The sequence below is a fragment of the Drosophila tropicalis genome, unplaced genomic scaffold (assembly GCF_018151085.1).
Source record: "Drosophila tropicalis isolate 14030-0801.00 unplaced genomic scaffold, ASM1815108v1 contig_593, whole genome shotgun sequence".
Classification (NCBI taxonomy): Eukaryota; Metazoa; Arthropoda; class Insecta; order Diptera; family Drosophilidae; genus Drosophila; species Drosophila tropicalis.
The window spans coordinates 12,807,657-12,830,063 of record NW_027173070.1 but is presented as its reverse complement, the minus strand read 5'-3'; the positions used below and the strand labels follow the sequence as shown (position 1 = coordinate 12,830,063).

Sequence of the window (22,407 nt, the reverse complement as noted above, 5' to 3'; positions counted from 1 at the left end):
CAAAATTCAGCTGTTCGTTTGTTCATTCTTCATTTTCATTGTTTTACTTAATAATTTACTTTTTGTTTTTGCTTTCACATCTTTCTCCCAGTTGTTGTTGTTGTTATCAATGAGAAGAAGTAAGTGCTTACCGCATTTAATTTTTATGATTTTATTTACTTTGCCATTTCTCTTGGCAGTCTTATCACCCACGTCTCTATGGACAACGAAAATAAACATACAATGTATGCTGCTAGGGTCGTCCGTCTCACCTCGCCCCACAAAATGGACATGTCAATAGATAGGTCCGGTATAGGTCATTAGATTGATTTTGTCTTTACTTTTGTGTCCCTCAATGGAGAATGGGAAGCAGCTCTTGAGGCTCAAATTACTCAACAACAAAAGAACGAAAATTCAATTAATTAGACTCAGGTCAAAAGGTTACACAAACAACTCAATGTCTTGGCCATAATTCGTTTTGTATGGAAAATATGTTCGTACATTCATGTGTCTCCACTGCCGAATTTTCCATACACTACACACATTTTCACCCAAAATTCTTCTGATTTACTTTCTCATTCACTTTCGCCTAACTTTGTTTCTAAAGGCAGAAAAATATTTAACATTTTATTTCAGTTTTTAGTTTTATTTTGACGAAAACATTTTAAAGATCTAAAATCTTATTCAGACAAATTTTTCCAAGCAGAGCTTTTGTACAGACAATTGCTTTAAGTTGGCAGCGCTTAAAAATTTTCTATAGCATAGTCTTAGGCGAGCCTAAGAAAATCTCTTCTTGAAATAGTTAGTTAGTTTTAGGCGTCAACATGGGAAACATAAAAAACTCCATTTAACTATTTTAAAGAACTAAGATTTGAAAAAATTGACTTTAATTTATAGATATTTATAATTACAAATATCTATCATTAAGATTAAGATATCGATTTGAAGATAACAGAAATTGGAAATGGAAGTTCAATAATTATAATATCAGATTTTTTATATATTTTTCACACTCTTGTGAATGTTTTCTATTTTTATAGTCTGTCCATAGAAAATTCCAAATTCCATTGAATCAAAATAAATCGATAAATCATTTCTCTGACAACAAATTCGCAGTAAACTTTTGTGTCAATTTAAACTTGTAATTTATAGAAGATAAGAAAAATGGGGAAAAATCAAAATATATTCAAAAATTATATTTTGTTTTGAATTACAATATTTTTAGAAACTTGTGAAATTAATAAAAATCCCTAAATTTGTTAAATATTAATAAAAAAAACATGACATTTTGGTTTCAGAGAAGAAAGTTCTTGTCATGTTTGAGCCATTTAATATTCTTTAAGAGAAGAAAAAATGTATATACAAATTTATTATATTTTGCACGATTTTTGTCATTACTGATAAGAGTTAAAAACTTTCGAGTACACGTGATAGAGAGAGGGACTATATACACTCCCATCTGCGGTATTATAATGGCCAACACCATACCAACGCCTCCCACCCCGCCCATCTTATCTTAGCTCTTTCACCGATTTCCATAATCAACTAGAGTAACTCAAAACGCACACAATTGCAATTTATTTTTGCTTTGGGAATAATTTTAACTTGGTTCTGTCAGCGAAAAACAAAAAAAAATATCAAAGAAGTTAAATTCGGCTATGCCGAAGTTTATATACCCTTGCAGTCCTTGACAATAATAATTTCACATGTTCAAAATTTGTTTTTTGCAACTCAATTCATTAATATACAAACAAAACAATTTTACTCTTCATACTATGTACAATTTGTTCTTCTTCTTCCCTCATTCCCTAAGCAAAGCAACGCACGCATACACATACAGTTTATGTAGCGTTGCGTCTGTGTGTGTATGCATGTGCTCTGTTGATTTGATGATGACGTACTACGCAGCAAGCAGAGCTGCCGGCAGCGATTGAACCGATTTATATAGACTGTAACTTGTGTTCTATTTATCCGATCAGGGTCAAATTTTGGGATCTGAGATTTTATATCAAATTCTATTATATTGGTAAATTTCATGGGGATACTCCAATTTTTGCAAAAATTTTTGTTCCAGAGCTATATGATATAGTAGTCCGATCCCAAAGATTTTCATACTTTATCTCACCCGGGTAAAAAAAAGCTCCCAAAAAAATTTCATCCCGATAGCTCTTAAGATGGCTGAGTAAAACGCGTACGCACCGACGGACAGACGGACAGACGGACATGGCTATATCGACTTAGCTTCTCATGCTGATCAAGAATATATATACTTTATGGGGTCGGAAACGTCTCCTTCTGTGCGTTACAAACATCTGACCAATTTTATAATACCCTCTGCAAGGGTATAAAAACACAAAATGAGGGAAAAAGAAGTAAACAGAAAGTAGAGAAAAAACCAAATGATATTTTTACGACGCAGTTTATAAATTGAAATCAGTTACCAACACGAACCAACCAAACAGCCAAACAGCCAAGTTGTTTATGCCCAACAGCTGTTGGTAAATTAAAAACAAATTGCAATTGGCGAAAACAAAATATAAAAATTGAAAGAACTGTCGAATAAAGAGCAAGTGGAGCAAATAATAGATAAACTATTAGATTATAACAAACTTTTAGCTTTTGAAAACAAAAAACATGAAACACTTTAGGATCGTCTCCAAATCTATAACTAAATTTAAGTTAATCAGTCGGACCCCGATTATCCGGGCTTCCATTAACCCTTAATGTCTGATTGTGAGATGAAGTTAAGTTTCTTTCATTGTCACTGTTATTACCTCTATTATCTGTGGTTTCCAACGAAAATTTAAAAGCTAAACAGTTGAAACAAACTATAATACATAATTATTTCGAAAAACATTTCTTGAACTAAGAAATATTTGTTGAAATATTTATAAAATTTCAAGTACGATAACGTCGAAATTCTGCTCTCGATTTACCGGGTTTTTCGATTTTCCGTGATGGCTCTGTTTCCGACTGTCTCGAATAATGTGCGTTTAAATGTACTTGAAAATCTGATAACGAATTGTGTTTTTTGGATTTTGATATAAATTTTAAATTAGAATTATGAAACTGCATATAAAACTGAAGGGGAGAGTAATTTTTGAAATTCCTTATTCTAATTGGAAGGAAGGCATTTCATTACTTGGTGACTTTAATCCCAGAGTCTATGCCAATAAAATTTGCTCATATTTTATATTACTTCAAAACCTTATCGTTAGATGTAGTTTCAATATAATTTACATTTAAATATTAGATTTAAAGGAGTTCGTTTGAAGTTTTTTAAGAAATAAACTGACATTTTTATAGAAATTTGAAATAAAATATCAAAAATTCAGATGACATCTTTATGTTTACAATACAAATACGATTAATATAAGTTTGAGGATTATTAGGCTCTTAAGTTACAAAACTAGTTCTTATAAGAACCTAAAAGGGTTTTCAATCAAACTTTTATTTCTGAACCCCAAGGAAACTATGTAGATATATGTGATATAGCCCCACCTCTTTTAAGATCAAGTTTTTTTTTTTATGATAATCAGTCTCAATTCGAATAGGTTCCGATTAAAAGTTTTATAATCGATTATGAGTTATGAGTGCATTCTAAACAACAATAACATTTTTCCATATTGATATTGATATGATGTCTATACTATGGAATAACAAAATCGTCTATACTTAGTATAATCCGAGTCTTATTATATAAATTAGAATTCCTTTTTTTTTTATTTTGTTGTAAATATAAACAGCTGTTTTCCTCATTGACGCAAGCAACAAGAGAACAAAGAAAGTGGAAAAGAGGGGAAGAAATCGACAGACAGAGAGAGAGAGAGAGAGAGGGGAGAACGAAAGGTAAAGCTATAGTTGGCTGATAAGCGTTAGAGTGTTAACATATCATTTTCAAATAGATGGAAATCGAAATGAAATCCCCCCCTCAGAATACATTCACGCAGACAAAAACCAGATATTTTTTTTATATATGTATGTGGATGATGATGATGATGATAGCAAAAACAAAACAGTTTGCTCTAGCCTGACAACCGGCTGGCTATATATACATACATATATATATATAAATAATAAGGGTATATATCTTATCTAAACATTTCCATTTCCTGTTGCCCACACTTGCCACGTGTTTGCATTTTCAGTTCTATTCCATCAAACATTAGACCAATGTGCCACACAAACAATTCACGTGGTTCTCAGCAGATTAAAAACAAAAACAGAAACCGAAACAAAAACAAAATGCAAATACACAAATTAAAAAAAAAACAAAAAGAGAGAAATTTGAGATGCAAAACATTTAAACATTGTGTTATAAATTTGTTTTATGTACACATATATGTACATATGTACACAATTAATAATATATTTCATATATGAAGGTCAAATTAAGCAAGTGTTTGTGTTTGTTTCTGTATTTTAGTTATTTGGTCTCTGGGCCAATTGTTTAAATATTGGTTAAATGAAGGTAAAGCCCCAATGTAAATGGATTTCGGTATCTAAGGCTTACTACTTTCCACATAATTCTTTTATCTTTCTTACAAAATGAATAATCTATTGAAAATGTGAATAGAAGGGAAATCTATTATTGGAAATGCAAATATTTGGATTACAGGGAATTGAAAGTGCTCATAAACAAGGGAAACACTTCAGCCACAGCGACCAAAGTTATAGTTTCAAATTCGATTTATGGCGAAAATATAAAACTTTGCTTTGAAATATTTAACACAGACTCAAATTAAGTGTTAATCTACAATATATTTAAATTTCATAAAAATTTATGGCTTACATACGTGAAATTCCTTCCCTTTATAAGTATCGATATTTGTAAATTAACCTATTGAAGTGGTTCGTAAACTAGTAAGGAAATTTATACTATGAAAACATGTAGGAGAGGATGAGGCTGTAATCCTGACTTGGATAACATATCGTTTCATATGAGAACTTTTGATCAATCAAACACACAGATTCAGATTCATCATGGAAAACCTATAGCAAGTTATTCGAATATACTCAAGTTATACAAATATATACTAAAATTAAATATGTCAAAAATATTAGAACATAGTGTTGCACTTGTTCTGATTTTTACTAAAAATAATTCAATTTTTCGAAAAAAGGATATGTTTATGTTTTTTGCACTAGAAATCTGTTTTTCAGATTGCTTAAGATCTTCCTAATATCACTTAACTTCATTGTTTGTGTGGCTGCTTTATGATATAGAAGTCTGATCTATTGGATTTTAACAAATGTACGGTTCTTTTTATCAATAAGATTTCACTGAAACTTATTATCCTGTATCCTAGTGCGGCATTTGGCCACAACCCAACTTAGTTGACATCCAAATGCAGCCGATATATCATAATGCTATCTTAGGGCATCACTTTTGGGATTATTCTGAAAACTCGATCGCGGTTGATTGCCTCCACGCGTCGAATTGTCAAACCTTTCCCTATGAACCATTTTTAATATAAGAGTTATATAATATATGCACAAGTTCGTCTGGCTAGTCACTATGCTTTGGCAAAGAGTATCACAAATTTTGTTATATTTTATTTCATATATGTAGATTTACCCTCCTCCTCCTCCTACCCTGTCCCTATATTTCGCTCTGGTTATATGATAAAATTTACACTTCTATAAAACAAGTTTCACTTTTCGCAACCATTCTTTTGTTCAGCAAATATATAAACATTTGTATATTGTATATGATAAAAATATATATATATTTGTGTGTATGATGATTTGAACTTAATTTAGAACTAGTTTGTTTCCCAGGCAACTAACTAACTTAACTAACTGACGCACATGCTAATCAAATCACTTTCGGTTGATATTCTCTTCCATATGCAAAAATGGCAGAAGCATATGTGGAAGACGATTTTATAGACTCGAATCAAACGTTGATATATAATTTGCATAAAATACAACAAAACTTTGTTTTTAGATGCTATGCAATCAATAAAATGAAATACATATACATATATATGAATCTGTATATACATACATATATGTATGAGTATAATACAAGTTACGAATCAAGGCCTCTTGAGATTTCCGTATTGGGTTAGGAAGAGGTCACATCTTTGGAAAATTGACAAAAATTCATCAAAATATATATAAATTTCTATGTATACCCTGTAGAAGAAGTTACAAACGGGAGTATAAAATATTTAACCAAACAACTGAAATCAGCGAATCGAAAATAATATGGATGACTAATCAAAATATAAAAAAAAAAGAACCACTCTCTAACTCTTGCTATCTCCTTTTCTCCTTCTCCAAACACGAGTCTCACTCTTCTCTTCCTTTCTCATTGTTGCCATTTGTTGCTTCTTATCAAGTGTATTTGTTTTTTTTTTTTTTTTTGTGTGTTGTTATGCCATTAATTATAACGCTGCTGCTTCCTTTGGGTAGCTTCTACTCTTCTTTGTGAAGCTGATTAGAAAATACTTCTCACTTACTAACTGAAAGTGAAAAAAACTAATGGAAAGTTACGAAGAATAGTAATATATCTGTCTATATAGAGAAATATTTCCCCCACTTCCCCAAGCAGATTGAGAGCAAGTCTTCAGTTGGCATTGAACTAGTTAGATGGTTAGCGTTGATTAAAGTTAGATGGAGTACAGACAGGATGGAGGAGGAGGTGAAGTGCGGCGAGTGCCTGAAGAATGTGAAGCAGAGTTGGCATTTAGATAACCCATATCTTTCATCATTCAACTTTCAAAAATAACACTCATATCTTATAAATTATTGAAATTGTTTAATGAAATCAATTCTAGAAGTTCCAGTTTAATCAGGAAAGGGTAACGAAATTTAAGCACTTGAGATAAGAGTTTCAAATTCAAATTATTACAATTAAAATATATTATTTATGATCCTTATTTAAGCCAAATTCAATAAAGATATAACATAGATTTCTTCAATAGGCCATGTTTGGTTCTATTACAAATCTAATATATGTATATTTTTGAAAAACACGAGCGAATTTAAGATCCATCTTTTTGACTTAAATTTTCAATGCATTTTGGCTTGAATTCCTAAAAACCAAAAAAAAAAATCAAAGAGGGATTCTTTAAATGAATTGAATTTTAGTTTTATCGATCTGTTAAAGCCAAGTCAATAGTTTGTTTGCTTCTATTATAAGTCCTATATACATATATATATACAGTAAAATCCGCTTAGAATCGTATAACGTCCGTCCGGTTAAAGAGATATAAGGACGAAAATCATCGGTCCCTTGAGCGTCGTTATAACCGGATTCTACTGTCCAAAACACAAATTAGAAGGGAAACAATATGACATTTAAATTGGAAGAGTGGAAATCACATTTTGATATAAAATATCAAAAAGGAAGAAAGTTGTCGAATTTGAAATAATTATAGATTATTTTCGGCTTAAGTTAATAAGTAAAAAGAAACCAAAAGGTTTTTTAACTATTTGTCCGTAGGAACCTTAAAGAAGCTATATGATATATTCATCCGATTTTAATGAAATTTGGCACAGTCATTAAAAATCGCTTAGGAAATAACAAAAAACAACAAAGCCAACTAAGACTTCATTTTTAAGTGAATTAATAGTTTGATTAATAGTTTGAAAACAACAATTTAACAAAATAAATGGAATAAATTCCTAATAGAAAAGGATGGAATTCAACATTCTAGGGGGAGAGGCATCTGCCCATTTCTGGCCATAACTGACTACGCCTCTGGAATAGAACTCTCTTGGATTTTTGCAGCCCTAAATCCTAATTACTTAAGCAAAGCAATAATTGCCTTTTTTTTTTTTTTTTTTGGTTTATTATTTAACCAAATATTATTGCTAGACATGTGTTTTGTGTACACAGTTGCTAAAATTAATATATATAAATTATGTTTTGTTTTTGAGAAGAGGTTCTTGTTTTTTTTTCGGAACTCACCTGCATTATGGGATAGGCGACACGTCCTTTGCCGAACCGTTCTATGATCGTCAACTTGGCCGCATTGGCCATCACTCCGGCAATATTTGACGAAGAGAGCACGGGACGTGCTGGCTGTACAACTGGAACAAAGTCTCGATTCCTTTCGGCAAACGAGCGATCAAATGAATTTCGTCGATCGCTATGGGAGCGGCGATATGATAGATTATTATTATTTGATCCATTGCCATTGGCATGATGTGTCTTTGTCGACTGATAGCTAGAATTTGAGCCGCTGCTGCCACTGCCATTGTATTGTGACACACCCATATAGGATTTCGATTTACGATATTGCTTGCTCGTATAGATTAAGGGTTCCATAAAATGTGCCGAATAGTTTGTGTAGCTGCTTCTGCTAATTAATGAGCTATTATTGCTGTCGGTCTCCGATCCGGTGCTAATTGTCGATGAGGCCGATGAGGAAGTGGATGATGATGAGGATGTCGAGATTTTGCTGCTGCTTGTGGGGGTCAGAGCAGAGAGCATCGATGGCTTTGAGCATTTGGCACAGGGCACAGCCAATGCGGCGGTTAATAGCTCAGCTGGGCTAACCTTATCAATCGATGTTGTAGCAATTGTTTTTGTTGCTGCTGCTGTTACTTTTGTTGTTGTTGTTGTTGTTGTGGCCACTGTTGCTGCTGCTGTTGCTTTAGTTGCTTTTGTTGAGGTAGTTTGATTTAATGATTGATTACTGTGATCCTGTTTGTTAACTAATTGTTTTTGTTTTTGTTGTTGTGACTGCTGCAGAGGTTTCTGTTGTTGTTGTTGTTGCTGCTGCTGCTGCTTCTGTGATTTAGTCTTTTTGTTAGTATTGCCCTTCTGTTGTTGTTGTTGCTGCTGCTGCTGTTTGTTATTATTGTTGCCGGAATTCTTTTTGCCACTGTTGCTGCCATTGCTTTTGGCATTTGAATTTTTATTTTTGTTGCTGTTGTTGTTGTTGTTTTTTGTGTTATTGCTGCTGTTGCCATTGCCATTGCCCATTGCCGGCAACGCCTTGTCCTTGTCCATCTTCTTCTGCTGCTGCCCCACTTTGCCGTTTGATTTATTTACCATTTTACCAAAAACAAAACAAAAACCCCAATAAAGAAATTTTTATCTTTCGGTGAGTTGAACTTTTTGGTGTTTTTTTTTTTTTTTGTAATATTTAGAATTTTTGTTTTTTAAAATTTTCTTTTTTTTTCACTGCTTTTTTTTCCGTTCCGCTTTAAAAATTGTTCCGAGCGCAATTGCTTGGTTTTTGGTTCTGTTCTGGTTTGGCTTTTATTTTTGTTTTTGTTTTAAATTCTTTTTGTTGTTGTTGGATTTTAAACTGTTGCCGCACTCTCTAACTTGGTGGTAGCTGCTGCTCTCTCTCTCACTCTCTTTCACTAACACACACGAACACTACTCTCGCTGTTGGCTGCCCGTTACTCTTGTTTTGCTCAAAAAGCTTCTGTTTTTTTTTTTTGTTGTTTTTTTGCCACGTTTGTGTTGTTGTGAACAAAATGATTGGTTTTTTGATTTTGATTTTGCTTTTGCTTTTTGCTTTTTGTTAAATGAGCTTTTGTTGTACCTTTGAAATATTTTTAATCATGAAATTCATTAATTTGCTGTTGTTGTTGCTGTTGTTGTTGTTGTTGCTGTCGCCTATAGAAAATAATAAGAAAACGAAACGGAAAAACAGGCATCGCAAAAGAAGATTAGTTTTTAGTTTAAGTTGCATTATATACAAAAAAAATATATACATATGTATGTATTTCACGTTGTTGTTTTGATCGCCATTCTTTGTTTTTAAACACGTCAACTAACTAAAAGTACATACACTATACCTGTCCACCACCCCCTCCTCCTCCTCCTCCTCCACCACTTTATTTTCTGTCTAGCCTACTATTTGGTTTCTTTTCATTATTTGTTTTGCACTCACATTTCATTCTTTCTTTTGTTTTTGTAAACTGGGCACCCTTTCCCCGCACCCCACCCCACCAAACCTCTTCCCAATACGACGTCTTCTAGGAAAGTTTCAAACACCCAACCACCCTCATCATTTCCAAGTCCAAGTCGCAAAAAATAAATAAATAAATGAAAAAAAGGGGGGAAAAAAAGGTAAAATACAAATAAATAAATAAAATTACTTGGCTACTCTTTCTTTTTCCTGCCTGCCGATGGATGATGTAAGTTTGTATCTCTCTCTCTCTCGCTCTCTCGCTCTGTATTATTTTACATTTGTTTTGTATAGTTTATTTGCAATCGAATTGTATACATAAACCAAAATTGATCTTGTTGTCAGGAATCATAAAATTTAGGCCGTTAAATAAACAAAACTGGCTTTATACTAATATCTCTCTTACATTAAGCGATACTTAAACAAGTTACTAACTTTTATGGTACCAGAATTGAGCTTCTTAATTATAAATATTGTTCAAAAAAACATCAATCTCTTGAAAAAGTGATTTGAAAACTCAGAGATACTAAATTTAAGTCAGTCTATTAGAGTAGAAAGGAATTTAACGGTACTAATTGTAGATTAAATATTTGGATCCGTAAATAAATAACTAAAAGGGCTTTGTTAATACCTTAATGCTTGCATAATCGATCAAATATTTAAATCTTAGGTGAATTAGTCTTGGTAAATTCGAAAAACAGTTTTTTAATTCACCTTAATTTTAATTTGTAATTTCTAATCTCTACTCTATGTAGGTGTATTACCTATAAGTAGAAGGCCAAAGTTTCCCACCTGTGGTTTTTCCTAATCTAAATAATGACTTGTAAGATGTAGAACACTAGCCGGGTTCTTGAGCTGTCAAAATAGAGTACTATATAGTGCCTTAACGACCAAATGTATTAGCAGCTTGCTAATATTATATTAACTACGCAATTGGTTACACTACCGTGAAAAGAATTCGAGCTGAATGGCAACTCTAGTACTTAAAAATTGAGAGATAATAAGAGGGAGCACTTCCACCTTACCCCCAACCACTCTTATAGAGGGGGCCCAAAAGGCAAGAAGAATTCGGCCTAAAGCGGAAATGCACAAATGAGATGAGAAAACACTTCTGGTTAATTTTGTTGTTTTTCTTCTTTGCGACATTCAAGAACCCGGCAGTTCTATATACTTGGTTTATCCATGTACTACAAATCGGTCACGTAGCATATGTACATAAATATAAGCGAATGAAAGTTTCAATTTATGTGAATATTTACCTGGAAAATTATTCAGCTATGCGGCCATGTTATCCAAAAAAAAGTAAATCTAGCGGCACTTTTTGTTTTCACACAGTCGATCGGATCGATAGTTGGCACAGTTCTCTCTTTATTTTCACAATACACCCACTCTTCGTATCTCTCTGGGGACTTGCTCTCCGTGTTTTAGATCGCTCTCACTCTCGCGCGTTCTCTCTTTGATGGTCACCAAAACGAAATTGCGGCACGAGGACACCGCACACTTTTTACGAGGAGAAGATGAGACACTTTTTTGGCGTGAGGTTGGGGAGGGATGTGGGTGTTGTGCAAGAGCTGAGAAATGGAAATGCCGTTACTTGAGCGAGGAGCGAGGTGTTACGGTTAACGATTACGAAGTAGTCTTCCTCCTTGACGTCTCTCTCACACACCGTTTCCGATTATATGCGAACGGCAAAGGCGAAGGGGCGTCCGGTGGTTTTTTTCGCTTGATTGTATAGATATTAGTATGTATGTATGTATTTAAACATATACTATATACACATATATACACGTATACACTTAGTTCACCAAGTAATCTGTGCGAATCTTTAACTTTTTGCTTTCTTTTCTTGACTTTTTGTTCTTTGCTGCAGAAAACGGTTTCCCCTCTCACTGTCAGTCTCTCTCTTAGTCTACAAGAAACAAAAACAACAAACGAACAAAATCAAAACGTTATCGACTGGCGGCAAAGGTGGTGGAGTTTCACGGTTGGTGGGGCTGGTGACAACAGTGGTGGCGGAGTACGGGTTGAAGTTGAACAGCTGGTGCTAACAACGACAACGACGGCGGGCAGCAGCAGAGGTTTGCGCGATCTCCTTTTGATCCACACTATTGTATTTTTTGTTTTTTAAATATATATATACATATATATAAAAAATATATATATGTATATATTACGTGAACGTGAACCAAACCGGAGCCGGAGTGTGTAGGCTTACTTTTCTACAATACTACTGACAACTAAAACCCTAATTGCTTTATGCACAAATTTTCCATAAACACAAACAACACTCACACAAACAAACGCACACTCACACAATCAGTTAACACCCGTACACGCACACGACGATACACACTGTGGGTGTGGATATGTGTGTGTGTGAAAATTCCAATTTCACTTTTCTTTCTTTCTTTCTTGGCGAAAACCACACGTTTTTTGTCTTTTCTATACGTTGATTCTTACGTGGGTGGAGGTTGGAGGTAGTTTTGTCGAACGAAAACTTCGAGAATGTTACAGAGTGATCGTTTGTAATAACGGTAAGCACACTTTCAATTACTGTTTTTCCTAATTCGCTACTATCCACTGTCTTTTATAATAGATTCGTATTAGAATTCTTCAATCTCTATTTTCTTTCAATATTGGTTCTCTTTTCGATCTTGAGTGTCGAACATGTGACGAGCAACTGGCCAAGTAAACGGCGGATGACAACGGCTACGACGACGGAGGCAATGAATACGGCATCTAGAGAGCCAAAAAAAAGAACACAGGGTGCGGGGCTAACTTCGACCGCGCCGACGTTTGAATACCCTTGCAAGATTTTTTCTGTTACACTGTTTTATTTAAAATTATATGTATATATGTACATATACGATATAGCAATCCGATGACCGATTAATCGATTAATTAACAGATATTTTAACAGATCGCTCTTATGAGATATATTCGATATTGACATATTTAATTGACTATCTGTCTGATTTGGCTAAATCCATGATATAAGATTATCCATGAGTTAGATTAGTTAAAGTTCTAGAAGAATCTCGAAAAATTTAAATAATCAGGCAGATCTCGAGATCAAAAAAATATAAAAACACACATCTGAGATCAGAGATTCTGCCCAAAAATGAATATACCCTTATTTGTCAGTGTATAAAAAATACAAAAACAAAAATTTATAAGCTGAACAACAGCAATTAGCTTGCGGAAGAGAGCAGACATGAAGAGAGGAGAGCGAAAAAAATACAATGAAAACTTGTAAAGCTTTTCGCGAAGCTTCTGCGAATCTTTGATGGTAACGTAGTAGGTCAGATCCAAATTTATTAACAGTTTTCACTTTTGTTAAGTCTAGTTTTGAAGCTATACATAACAATAGGACAACTTTGGAGCCACAAAAGCTTTTATCGCAGCTCCAACTCGATTTAAGATTCACAGAGGCGTACCTCGGGATGGACTCCGGTCCGAACCCCCTTTTTCACTGATGGATTTGTGTTTTGGTTTCTACTTTGTGGGCTTTTTGTTATTGTAATAAAATACCGGCCGGCTTTATGAGATAGCGCCACTGACCTTGTATTGGGGCTTGCTAATTGATCGAAAGCTCTCTCCCATTAGCTTACACACTCTCTCTTGATCGCTTTCTCTCTTTCGTTCTCTTGTTGTGCCCTTTTATGTACATTACATACGTACACACACACACACATACACATGTATGAATTATGATGTTCTCAGGGATCAAGTTAAAGAAGAAAAAACCTTTTCTATTTGGCCTTTATATTATCCTTGAAACGACACAAATGTATGTATGTATGTATGTCTCTCTCTCTCTCTCTCTGTAATGTAATGCAAACTAGTTCCTAGTGAAATTTTGGCTAATGCCAGACATCACTCATGTTGCATTTAAACAAAATGCCGACGCCTAAAACCTATATTTAAACCCAAAAATTATTGTAATTGCGTAAAAGCTTTTTGCTTTGCATTCTCGTTTAGCTTACCCTTATGATTTTACTAGCAGGTCAATATTGTCATCTCATTCTATAGAGTGAAAGCAAGGGCAAGGTTAATTCCTGCGTATTACAAACAAAAAATATCTTACGTTTCTTTCTCTCTTTTAATGCAAAATGCAATGCGTAGTTGATCGGACGACAGAAATTTCAATTATTTTGCCAGCGCGTGCAACGCCACACACAAAAATATTTTGAGCCAAGAAAACGCGGCTATACCGAATCCAACGTTGCATAAATGAAATTACATATCTACCTACATACATAACACATACATACATTTAAATACATACATACATACATACATAGTATATGCATTTATGTATTATTCATTGTACAATGCGATACAAAACTGTCAACAGCATTTTGCATAGAAATTGCATGGGAAAGCAATTTTCGTTGCATTATTGGTTGGGAATCGATCGTATATATGTAAGATCTTATCATAGTTGGAACTTCAAATTCCGAAGAATTCTCTTTAAGATACGAAAGTTTACATATTTTGTTTTTGTGTTGATAACAGATTGATTTCTAGTCAAAAGATGTGTCATTTCGTATACCCTTTCCGTCAGATGCGAAATCAGTGCCGGATTAAGCCAAGATAAATATAAGGAGTTTTAGAGTGTAAGTTAAAATGTGAATGAACATCAGTCAAATCGGTTTCTGTAGATTCGCTTAGTAAATGGTTTTTTAGATTTTTTTGAGTCCAAATTTTTAACTATTTCTTCAATTCTTTTTCAACATTTTTCAATAACTATTAACTGAAAATTCGAACTATTTTGAATATACATATATGTATGTACTTGTTTAAAAAAAATAGCATTACTGCTTAAACTCCCAAAATAAGTAGGTTAAATATCAAAGATACTTTATATTATATCTAGAGAAATAAATGGAATTGAATTGACATTTTAAGTGGACTTTTTTGTTTTTTCAGAAGGTATTTTGTGGCCAATTTTCAACCGCTTAAGTTATATCTCAATTAAATCTCAATGTCATCATACAAATGAGTTCATTTTTGAAAGGAATTAACAAAATTAAAGGCGATTTTGGAAAATTTAAACCAACATTGGCATTGCGATTTCAAGATTCAAATATAGATTAAAAAACTTTACTCTAACTTTAATATGAAAACAATCAATTGGTAATCCCGCTATATATGTACATACATATGTAATCCGTCACTGAAATGAACGGAAAGGAAGAAGAAATTCGATTTCATATGTAGTTCTCTTCTTTGGCATAAGACATCGAGATTTTTCAAAAGCTCCTCCAAAACAAATTTTAATTTTTAATGTTTGTATTTTAAATTTTAAATCAACATTTTAAAAAGTTTGTATTCATCTAAATCGCTGCCAATAGATAGCACTTCCTGTCACTCCTAGACCGCCAACTACAAAACCAAGAAAAGTCCTCCACAAGAGTTGATCCTGCCACTTACGATTAGCAATGCATTTGCTATACGGCATGCTGGTGAATGAGACACTATTATAGAGTGGAACCCAGATGGTGGGAAACCAACGATAGAGCAAAGTGTCCAGCATCTTGCGGCAGCGGAAAGACCATCTCTTCGTCAAATCGCGCATCTATGGGAAAACAGAAATGAACATTGGGACTAGATCACTTTTAGGAAATGTTTTCAATCCTACCTCCAGATAGTTATACATGGCCAGATCGCAGATGGCAAAGGCGTCCTGCCAACGTTGTTCTGTAAACTGAGCCAAAGCCTCCTCTAGAGGCAACTGCTGCAGTAGGGAGTTTAGGAGGGTAACATCCTCCATGCCAGCATTCATACCCTGACCATAATAAGGAACCATTGCGTGGGCAGCATCGCCCAATAGCAAAGCCTTGTTCTCATAGTGATATGGTCGACACTTGATGGAGAGTAAATGTTGTGGTTTGGTTTTAAAAAAGTCCTTAATCAATTGCTCCTTGCCAATCAAGGGCAAGGCATCCGGATAGTAATGCGTAAAGAATTGGATTAATTCTTCTGGATTCTTAATGCTGGCAAAGATGTCAAATGGCATTGAGAGAGTGACCGTAAATGATTTATCCTGATTGGGCAAGGCAATCATCATGAAATTATCCCTCGGCCAGATATGCAAGTAATTGGGTGGCATTTGGAATTCATTCTTCTTGGCCGGTATACATAGCTCCAGATAGCCCGTTTCTATATACTCTTGCGTATAATTGAATCCTGGCAATTTAATCAAATTCTGACGCAATGCACTAAAGGCCCCATCACAGCCAACGATCAGATCGGCATTAGCTTTTATACTGGAGAACCAAAAATTAGTTAGGAACATTCTGTGAACAGTTTTAAAGCTTACCCCTCGACTGAGTGGCTCCGCTTGAACTCCAGCTGTCCCTCTTTGACATTAGCCTTGGTCAGTTTGTGGTCAAAGTGGCATTTGATATTGGGAAACTTATCGCAAGCATTCAGTAATAATTCATTTAATTGTTTTCGTCCCACAGAGTATAAACACTGCTTAAAAGAGGGATCATAGATGACTTCACTGGTCTTGCCTTGTATATTGTGAAGCATGCGTCCTTTCATGGGAATGGCAGTTGAAAGGACCTGCTCCTCCAGCCCGAGACCGATTTGCGACAAAGCCTTGCGACCACGTTGGGATAGAGCCAAATTGATGCTGCGTCCCTGGACCAATTCGGATTTACGTACATCATCACGATACTCATACAAATCAACATGATTACCGTTGCGGGCAAAATACAAGGCGGCCAAAGAACCCACCTAAAAACAATAAAAACAAAATTTGACTGATAAGAGAGATGTTCCTAACCCACTTGGGGATTATGTTCTTTGCACTTTGTTTGCTATGAGCAGAAGATAAGTGTAGGATGAACTTTTATAATACTAACCAAACCTGCACCCACTATCGCAACTTTTCGGCGTTCATTCGACCCGTTGGTTTCCGTTAAGATGACACTCATGACCAGACCTTTTGATGGTTGAAAGACAAATGAAACTGGTATGATAATACGCACATAGGTACGACATTAATCTGGGTCGCTTCAAATGGTGAGGCCAAAGAAAGAGGAAGAAAGTGAATAAAACCTAAGCGAAGCCTCATAAATGCCGCTGTGTAGGGCAACCACAACAAGTGGGTCGGGCACTTGAAATAAGTTTAATTTTAATGGCAATCAATTGAAAAAACTGGTTTCTAATCCCATTTTTAATACTTTGGATCTATTTCATTTCCTTTAAGTTTTTGATTTACAATAACAATTAACCGCCATTCTATACTTATCGATAGCATCATCGATAAGTCAGTACACCACCAACACTGGAGGCGATTATCGATAGTTACCTAGTTGACGTTTTCCAGCACTGGCCTTGAAATTTTGCAATTTCAGAGTAGCAATAGTAAACATTTTTGCCCAGGTCTTTTTAATGTTAAATTATAATATATTGTAAAGAATAACGGGCTATACCAAGAAGCGAAGCCAACAAAGAAGTGCACAAGTGGAATCTGCCGAATTCTAGTTAATTGTGATTGTGCACACGCATACTATACATAGCATCCAAGGCGAGAGAACGTGTGTGTGTGTGTGTTAGAGAGAGAGAGGGAAAGAGACAGAACGAAAACGACCCAGAAAAGGCAACATCAAAATGGTAATAAAAACGAATGCCAAAAGGAAGAACGTGGGAGTTGGGGTTAAAGATGAATAAATGAAAATATTTGAAACAGTTGAAGGGTAGAAGGAGAATTCCTTGTCCCACTGTTTGCGCCTATTTTCAAAATCAAACAAAAGTTTGCTAATAATTATCATTATTTATTTATATCTATCTCTCACCCTCTAAATTTGGAATTTTCAACTTTACATTTTACACATCTTTTTTTCTTTTCTTCTTTATAGGGAAATGAAACATCGCTGCCCATGGAAATGTGCTCCAATTGTAAGTAAATGTTTTCTTTTTTAGCTGCTTAGTCAATCAGGCATTAAAATTAGCAGCTGCCCATGAATATTGAAACATCAATATGCATATGTATGTAAATAGGTTTCTATATAACCTTAATTATATGTACATATGTACATATACACCTTAAACGAGGGTTTCACGCAAATATTTGAATTATTAATTAGGTTTTGCCTGCAATCGCCCTACCAAAATTCTCTAATAATTATTTGTTTTTCATAAACTTTTACTTTCTAAAGATTTTCATTATTGTTAATGTAGAATAAAGCTTATCTTTCTGGTGAAAGTCCAACTACATTTTAATACCATATATTTTAACAATAACTGAATTCCCACAATTTTTAAGTATCCTAGACAGAAATGTTTACAAAATGAAACTTTCTAGAATTTCCAAAGCATCCTATGTTTGTAAGTGTAAAATCCATTTTAAAACGCTGATTATAAATATTTATATACATTTTAGGGTCTTGCGATTGATCCTTTTTGATTCAGTTAATATAATAAACAAATTTGGCCTTTAAAAACGTTGTTAAAGAATATTTCAAGTTAAAATCTTTAAGATTTATTGAATTATATGTGTTAATTTTGTAATTTAGCACACGTCTAAAAAATTCATGACTCAAATTTTCAAAAAATTTGACCTGCCTTCTCTCCTTTGTAACATTTTTTAACGTCTAAATGACATCCTTATGACAATATCATTACCAACTTCCCCACTACGTATGTAGTTCAGTCCTATATCCTTACACATATGTACTTACCGTCGAATAGGACACTTCTAAAGGGAATACAACATTTTTATCATTCAACATCAGTTGCAATTTCTATTAATATATATTGTCTAACAATAAGTAATAGATTATTTTAATTTTTATTTTACAACTCGTCGACAAATTATTACTTTTAGAGACAAAGAAAAACAATAATTGCATATCGTTAAGTTTATATTATAAGTCAAATTCCGTTTAAGTAGTTTTAGTTTTAGTTATTGTAAATACATCTTTGAGCACCATAAGAAAATAGTTGGAAATTGTCAATTATTATATATGTACATATAAAGAAATTATATATATTTATATCTAAATTTTTGCAAAACTTAATTTCCTCTACTTTTCTCATTATTAATAGTCGACGCTGATGAGATTCGTCGATTGGGCAAACGTTTCCGCAAGCTGGATCTGGATAATTCTGGAGCATTGAGTGTGGATGAGTTTATGTCCTTGCCTGAATTGCAACAGAATCCCTTGGTGCAGAGGGTGATTGATATTTTTGATGCCGATGGCAATGGTGAGGTTGATTTTAAGGAATTTATACAGGGTGTCTCACAGTTTAGTGTCAAGGGAGATAAGTTATCAAAGCTGCGCTTTGCTTTCCGCATCTATGACATGGACAATGATGGCTATATATCGAATGGAGAACTGTTTCAGGTAAGTTATTATAACACATTTTCCAACGTTTGATACATATCAATATTTGAATTATTTGGATAGGTTCTCAAAATGATGGTTGGCAACAATCTGAAGGATACACAACTGCAGCAAATTGTGGACAAGACCATTGGTTTTGCGGATAAGGATGAGGATGGTAAAATCTCATTCGATGAGTTCTGTTCGGTTGTGGGCAATACGGATATACATAAGAAGATGGTTGTTGATGTTTAAGCGATTTTCAATTTAATCGAGTCTCTCCGTTTTCTAGTTACTATTTATTTCTTTCAATCCTTCATTTTTTTATTACAATTATTATTATTATTATTATTGGTTATTGATTGTTTTTGTTAACAAAAATACCTTAATGAATATCAACTTTTCTGAAAGAAAACCAAAACGCAAATACACACGCACACAAACAAACAAACAAACACACACACATGCATACAATTTTTTGAAAAAGTTGTTATTATAAGTCATAAAGTCAAACGAAAAGAAACTAAAAACAAAAACAGCAAAATATATATACATATATAAAAATCGTCTTCTTTGTACTTCTTAAAACAAAAAAAAAGATATATATATATACATAATATCGTACATATGCATATATTATAGTCATAATTTATTATACAGTAAAACAAAAAGAAAAAAAAAAAAAAAAACGAAACGAATGAAGGGATTTTTTCAAAGAAACGCATACAAAAAAGAAAAATATCGTAACTCCAAATGCAAAAATCAAATAAATTTTTTAAAAAGTTGAATCAACTTTCTTTATTGTTTATAAGCAATATATTGTAAGAATATAATTAATAGAATTAAGTAGATTTGGAAAGTAATTAACAAAAATCAAAATGGAAATTGTATGCGTTAACAATGAGAGTAATATAGAAGGGAGCAAATTGGCCTTAGCCAATTTCCATTTTTCATTTTTGTTAATTATTTTTTAATTTTTATTTCCCATTCTGTTAATTATATTCACGTTTTTAATTTCTCTTTTAGTTTCTCTCTATTTTCTTTAAAATGTTTCTCATTGCCTTTTTCTCTTTCGATCTTCTTGATTTTGATTCTAATTTATTTAATATGTGCGCTTTTGTAAGCATTAATTTTTCACTCTTTTGTTTAAACATATTAACATTATCTTTTCATTTCACTGTCAATTTTGTTGCCATTCAATTTTTTCTCTCTATTTCTGCTTATAATTTTCTAATTCTCCTGTGATTTTGCCAAAAATAAAAAACAAAAAAAAAAAAAAAAAAACTAAATAAACAAACATAACGTTAAAATATTAAAACAAAACATTTATTTAAATGAAAAGATAAGCCTGTTTAAAAGAAAAACTCTTCTAATTGACTTAGTCTAGAGAATACAAGCAAAAAATAAGAAACCAAAACAATTCGAGTACTTTTTTATATATTTATATACATTAAACTTTAACTTGAATCTTTGAAAAAAAAAAAAACAAAAACAAAAAAACCAATGAAAGCAAATTATAATTAACAATATTTTTATATATACATAGCTAAAACTATCGATCAATCGACTAACTTTAAACATTTCATTCAAATTCAACTTATACACGCCTATTATATATATATACATATATATATACATTAATTAAAACAAATTGATCAAATTAATTCAAGTTAACTGAAATCGAATAATGCAAAAGCGCAGCAAATTTTATACTCTAGTTAAACAAAGAAAAAACAAAAGCAAAAGCATGTTTCAAATTTTACAAAAAAAAAAAAAAAAAAACTAACAAATGTATTGAATAAACCTTTTTCTGTTAATGTTTTTTGCACACTTGCCATAACATTTATTAAGATTAATAACAAAAACCAATTAACATTAACCAATCAATTTGTAAAGTCAGCGTCAGCCGTTTTCCAAGAGAAAAGTCGATGGAAAATATGCACAAATGAAATGGAAAAGCATAATGAAAGCGGGAAAACATTAATGATTAATTGTTTTAACAAATTTTTTGAAACAAAAACAAAAACGTGTTCATTGTTTGGCAGGCTAATCGAAGCAATAAATAATTCTAATTCTAATTAAATAAAATAATTATACAAAACAAAAGAGACAAGCGGAGTTATTTGGGCAAAAGGAAATTACTTTCTTTCTTAAAGTACTAATCCATGTCAAGAAACAGTTGTATTAACTAAAGAAAGTAGAAGTTAATATAGGCTGGGTAGTTTATTTTGAAGTAGAGATCTCTCCTTACTCTTAGATAATCATAGCTATATAAATAGGTATACAAAATTCGTTGTGCCTGGTTAAAAATGAATCATAAAGCCTCTCATCAGATAAGATAGGAATATTTGTACATGAGATAAACCATTCAATTGACGTTTTTGTTTCATGCCTAATAATTGGTTTTGTTACTAGCGTTTCGATTCGTAGACAAACCAGTTCTAATAAAAATAATATGGTTCGACTGGACAGCCAAGGAAGCCTTATTTGCGCTGGAATAGTTTCTATTCTAGTGGTCATTGCCTACAATTGTGTACATGAAACTTTCTTCTTTTACCATGGTAAAATTTAAAAAGGCATACATATATTCTATATTATTGAAACGTTTCAATTTTCTTGCAGTTTCGTCTTTTGACTTTGGTGTCCATTTGAGTATTCTTCAAACACTTACCAGCATATTCCTTATAGTGGGTGCCATTAAAGGAAAGTACAAATTGTATGTTCCATGGATGATAACCACCGTATTTTTTATATATATCCTGATTCTATTGGCTTTCGAGAACATTAGGGATTTACCCGATCTAGGTGCTTGTGTGATTATCATACTGTGTTTTGTTCTTAATGGTAAGTCAAGTATTATCCATAAATATTATAAGTATGTACGTATATACATTTTATTATCCATTTATTTATAGGTTACTTCTGCTTTGCTTTGTACGGTGTTCAAAATGCATTCGATCAAGAACGCAAAGTGGAACCAGCGTCATATAGTTCATTCAAATCAAATTATATTTAGTTATTAATTCAAACATATTTAAAGTTAATTACCTTAATCATAAAGAAATCCTTACTAATTAATTAGAATTCGAAAGCTTTGTTATCGATTATTTTTAAATGTGTTATCGATCAATTAAAATTTGAAAGCTTGGTTGTCGATTATTTTAAATATGTTATCGATTTAATTTTGAAACTAGATATGGTCACAC

At 32.9% G+C, this 22,407-nt stretch overlaps 4 protein-coding genes and 1 long non-coding RNA gene across 5 annotated transcripts in view; 3 read left to right on the top strand and 2 right to left on the bottom strand.

Moving 5' to 3' along the window:
• The window catches only part of LOC137576078 (terminal nucleotidyltransferase 5C), a 61,478-nt gene extending 48,935 nt beyond the window's left edge, over nucleotides 1–12,543 (bottom strand). Inside the window, exons 1-3 of the mRNA XM_068288953.1 lie at nucleotides 12,173–12,543; nucleotides 11,120–11,769; nucleotides 7,901–9,565 (exon numbers count right to left, since the gene is read on the bottom strand). Coding sequence (XP_068145054.1) covers nucleotides 7,901–8,992 — 1,092 coding nt within the window. The 5' untranslated portion in view covers nucleotides 8,993–9,565; nucleotides 11,120–11,769; nucleotides 12,173–12,543. The remainder of the gene's footprint in view (nucleotides 1–7,900; nucleotides 9,566–11,119; nucleotides 11,770–12,172) is intronic.
• On the top strand, nucleotides 10,918–16,640 carry LOC137576081 (uncharacterized). Its single transcript, XR_011032266.1, has 2 exons — nucleotides 10,918–11,938; nucleotides 16,331–16,640. It is a non-coding gene; the product is annotated as an uncharacterized lncRNA (long non-coding RNA).
• Nucleotides 15,010–16,836, bottom strand: cn (Kynurenine 3-monooxygenase cn). The gene is made up of 4 exons (XM_068288955.1): nucleotides 16,736–16,836; nucleotides 16,186–16,607; nucleotides 15,505–16,132; nucleotides 15,010–15,441 (listed from the first exon to the last, which is right to left on the bottom strand). Exons 1-4 carry the CDS (start codon nucleotides 16,805–16,807, stop codon nucleotides 15,196–15,198), a joined length of 1,368 nt encoding a protein of 455 aa, XP_068145056.1. The 5' UTR covers nucleotides 16,808–16,836; the 3' UTR covers nucleotides 15,010–15,195.
• A 353-nt stretch (nucleotides 16,837–17,189) lies between these two features.
• CanB2 (Calcineurin B2) lies at nucleotides 17,190–19,765 on the top strand. Its single transcript, XM_068288956.1, has 4 exons — nucleotides 17,190–17,489; nucleotides 17,735–17,774; nucleotides 18,924–19,222; nucleotides 19,286–19,765. Exons 1-4 carry the CDS (start codon nucleotides 17,487–17,489, stop codon nucleotides 19,454–19,456), a joined length of 513 nt encoding a protein of 170 aa, XP_068145057.1. The 5' UTR covers nucleotides 17,190–17,486; the 3' UTR covers nucleotides 19,457–19,765.
• Nucleotides 19,766–21,656: 1,891 nt separating this feature from the next.
• Nucleotides 21,657–22,367, top strand: LOC137577637 (uncharacterized). Its single transcript, XM_068291158.1, is given in 3 exon segments — nucleotides 21,657–21,716; nucleotides 21,778–21,972; nucleotides 22,056–22,367. Coding segments are annotated over 3 exon segments (417 nt in total). The 3' UTR covers nucleotides 22,218–22,367.
• Nucleotides 22,368–22,407: the final 40 nt, after the last annotated feature.

Coding starts and splice junctions, on each gene's coding strand:
- CanB2 (XM_068288956.1), top strand. Junction 17,775..18,923: donor CATGGAAATGTGCTCCAATT/GTAAGTAAATGT, acceptor CATTATTAATAG/TCGACGCTGATGAGATTCGT. Junction 19,223..19,285: donor CGAATGGAGAACTGTTTCAG/GTAAGTTATTAT, acceptor TTATTTGGATAG/GTTCTCAAAATGATGGTTGG.
- cn (XM_068288955.1), bottom strand. CDS start 16,807: ATGAGTGTCATCTTAACGGAAACCAACGGGTCGAATGAACGCCGAAAA. Junction 16,608..16,735: donor CGATAGTGGGTGCAGGTTTG/GTTAGTATTATA, acceptor TATTGTTTTTAG/GTGGGTTCTTTGGCCGCCTT. Junction 16,133..16,185: donor CGGAGCCACTCAGTCGAGGG/GTAAGCTTTAAA, acceptor TTGGTTCTCCAG/TATAAAAGCTAATGCCGATC.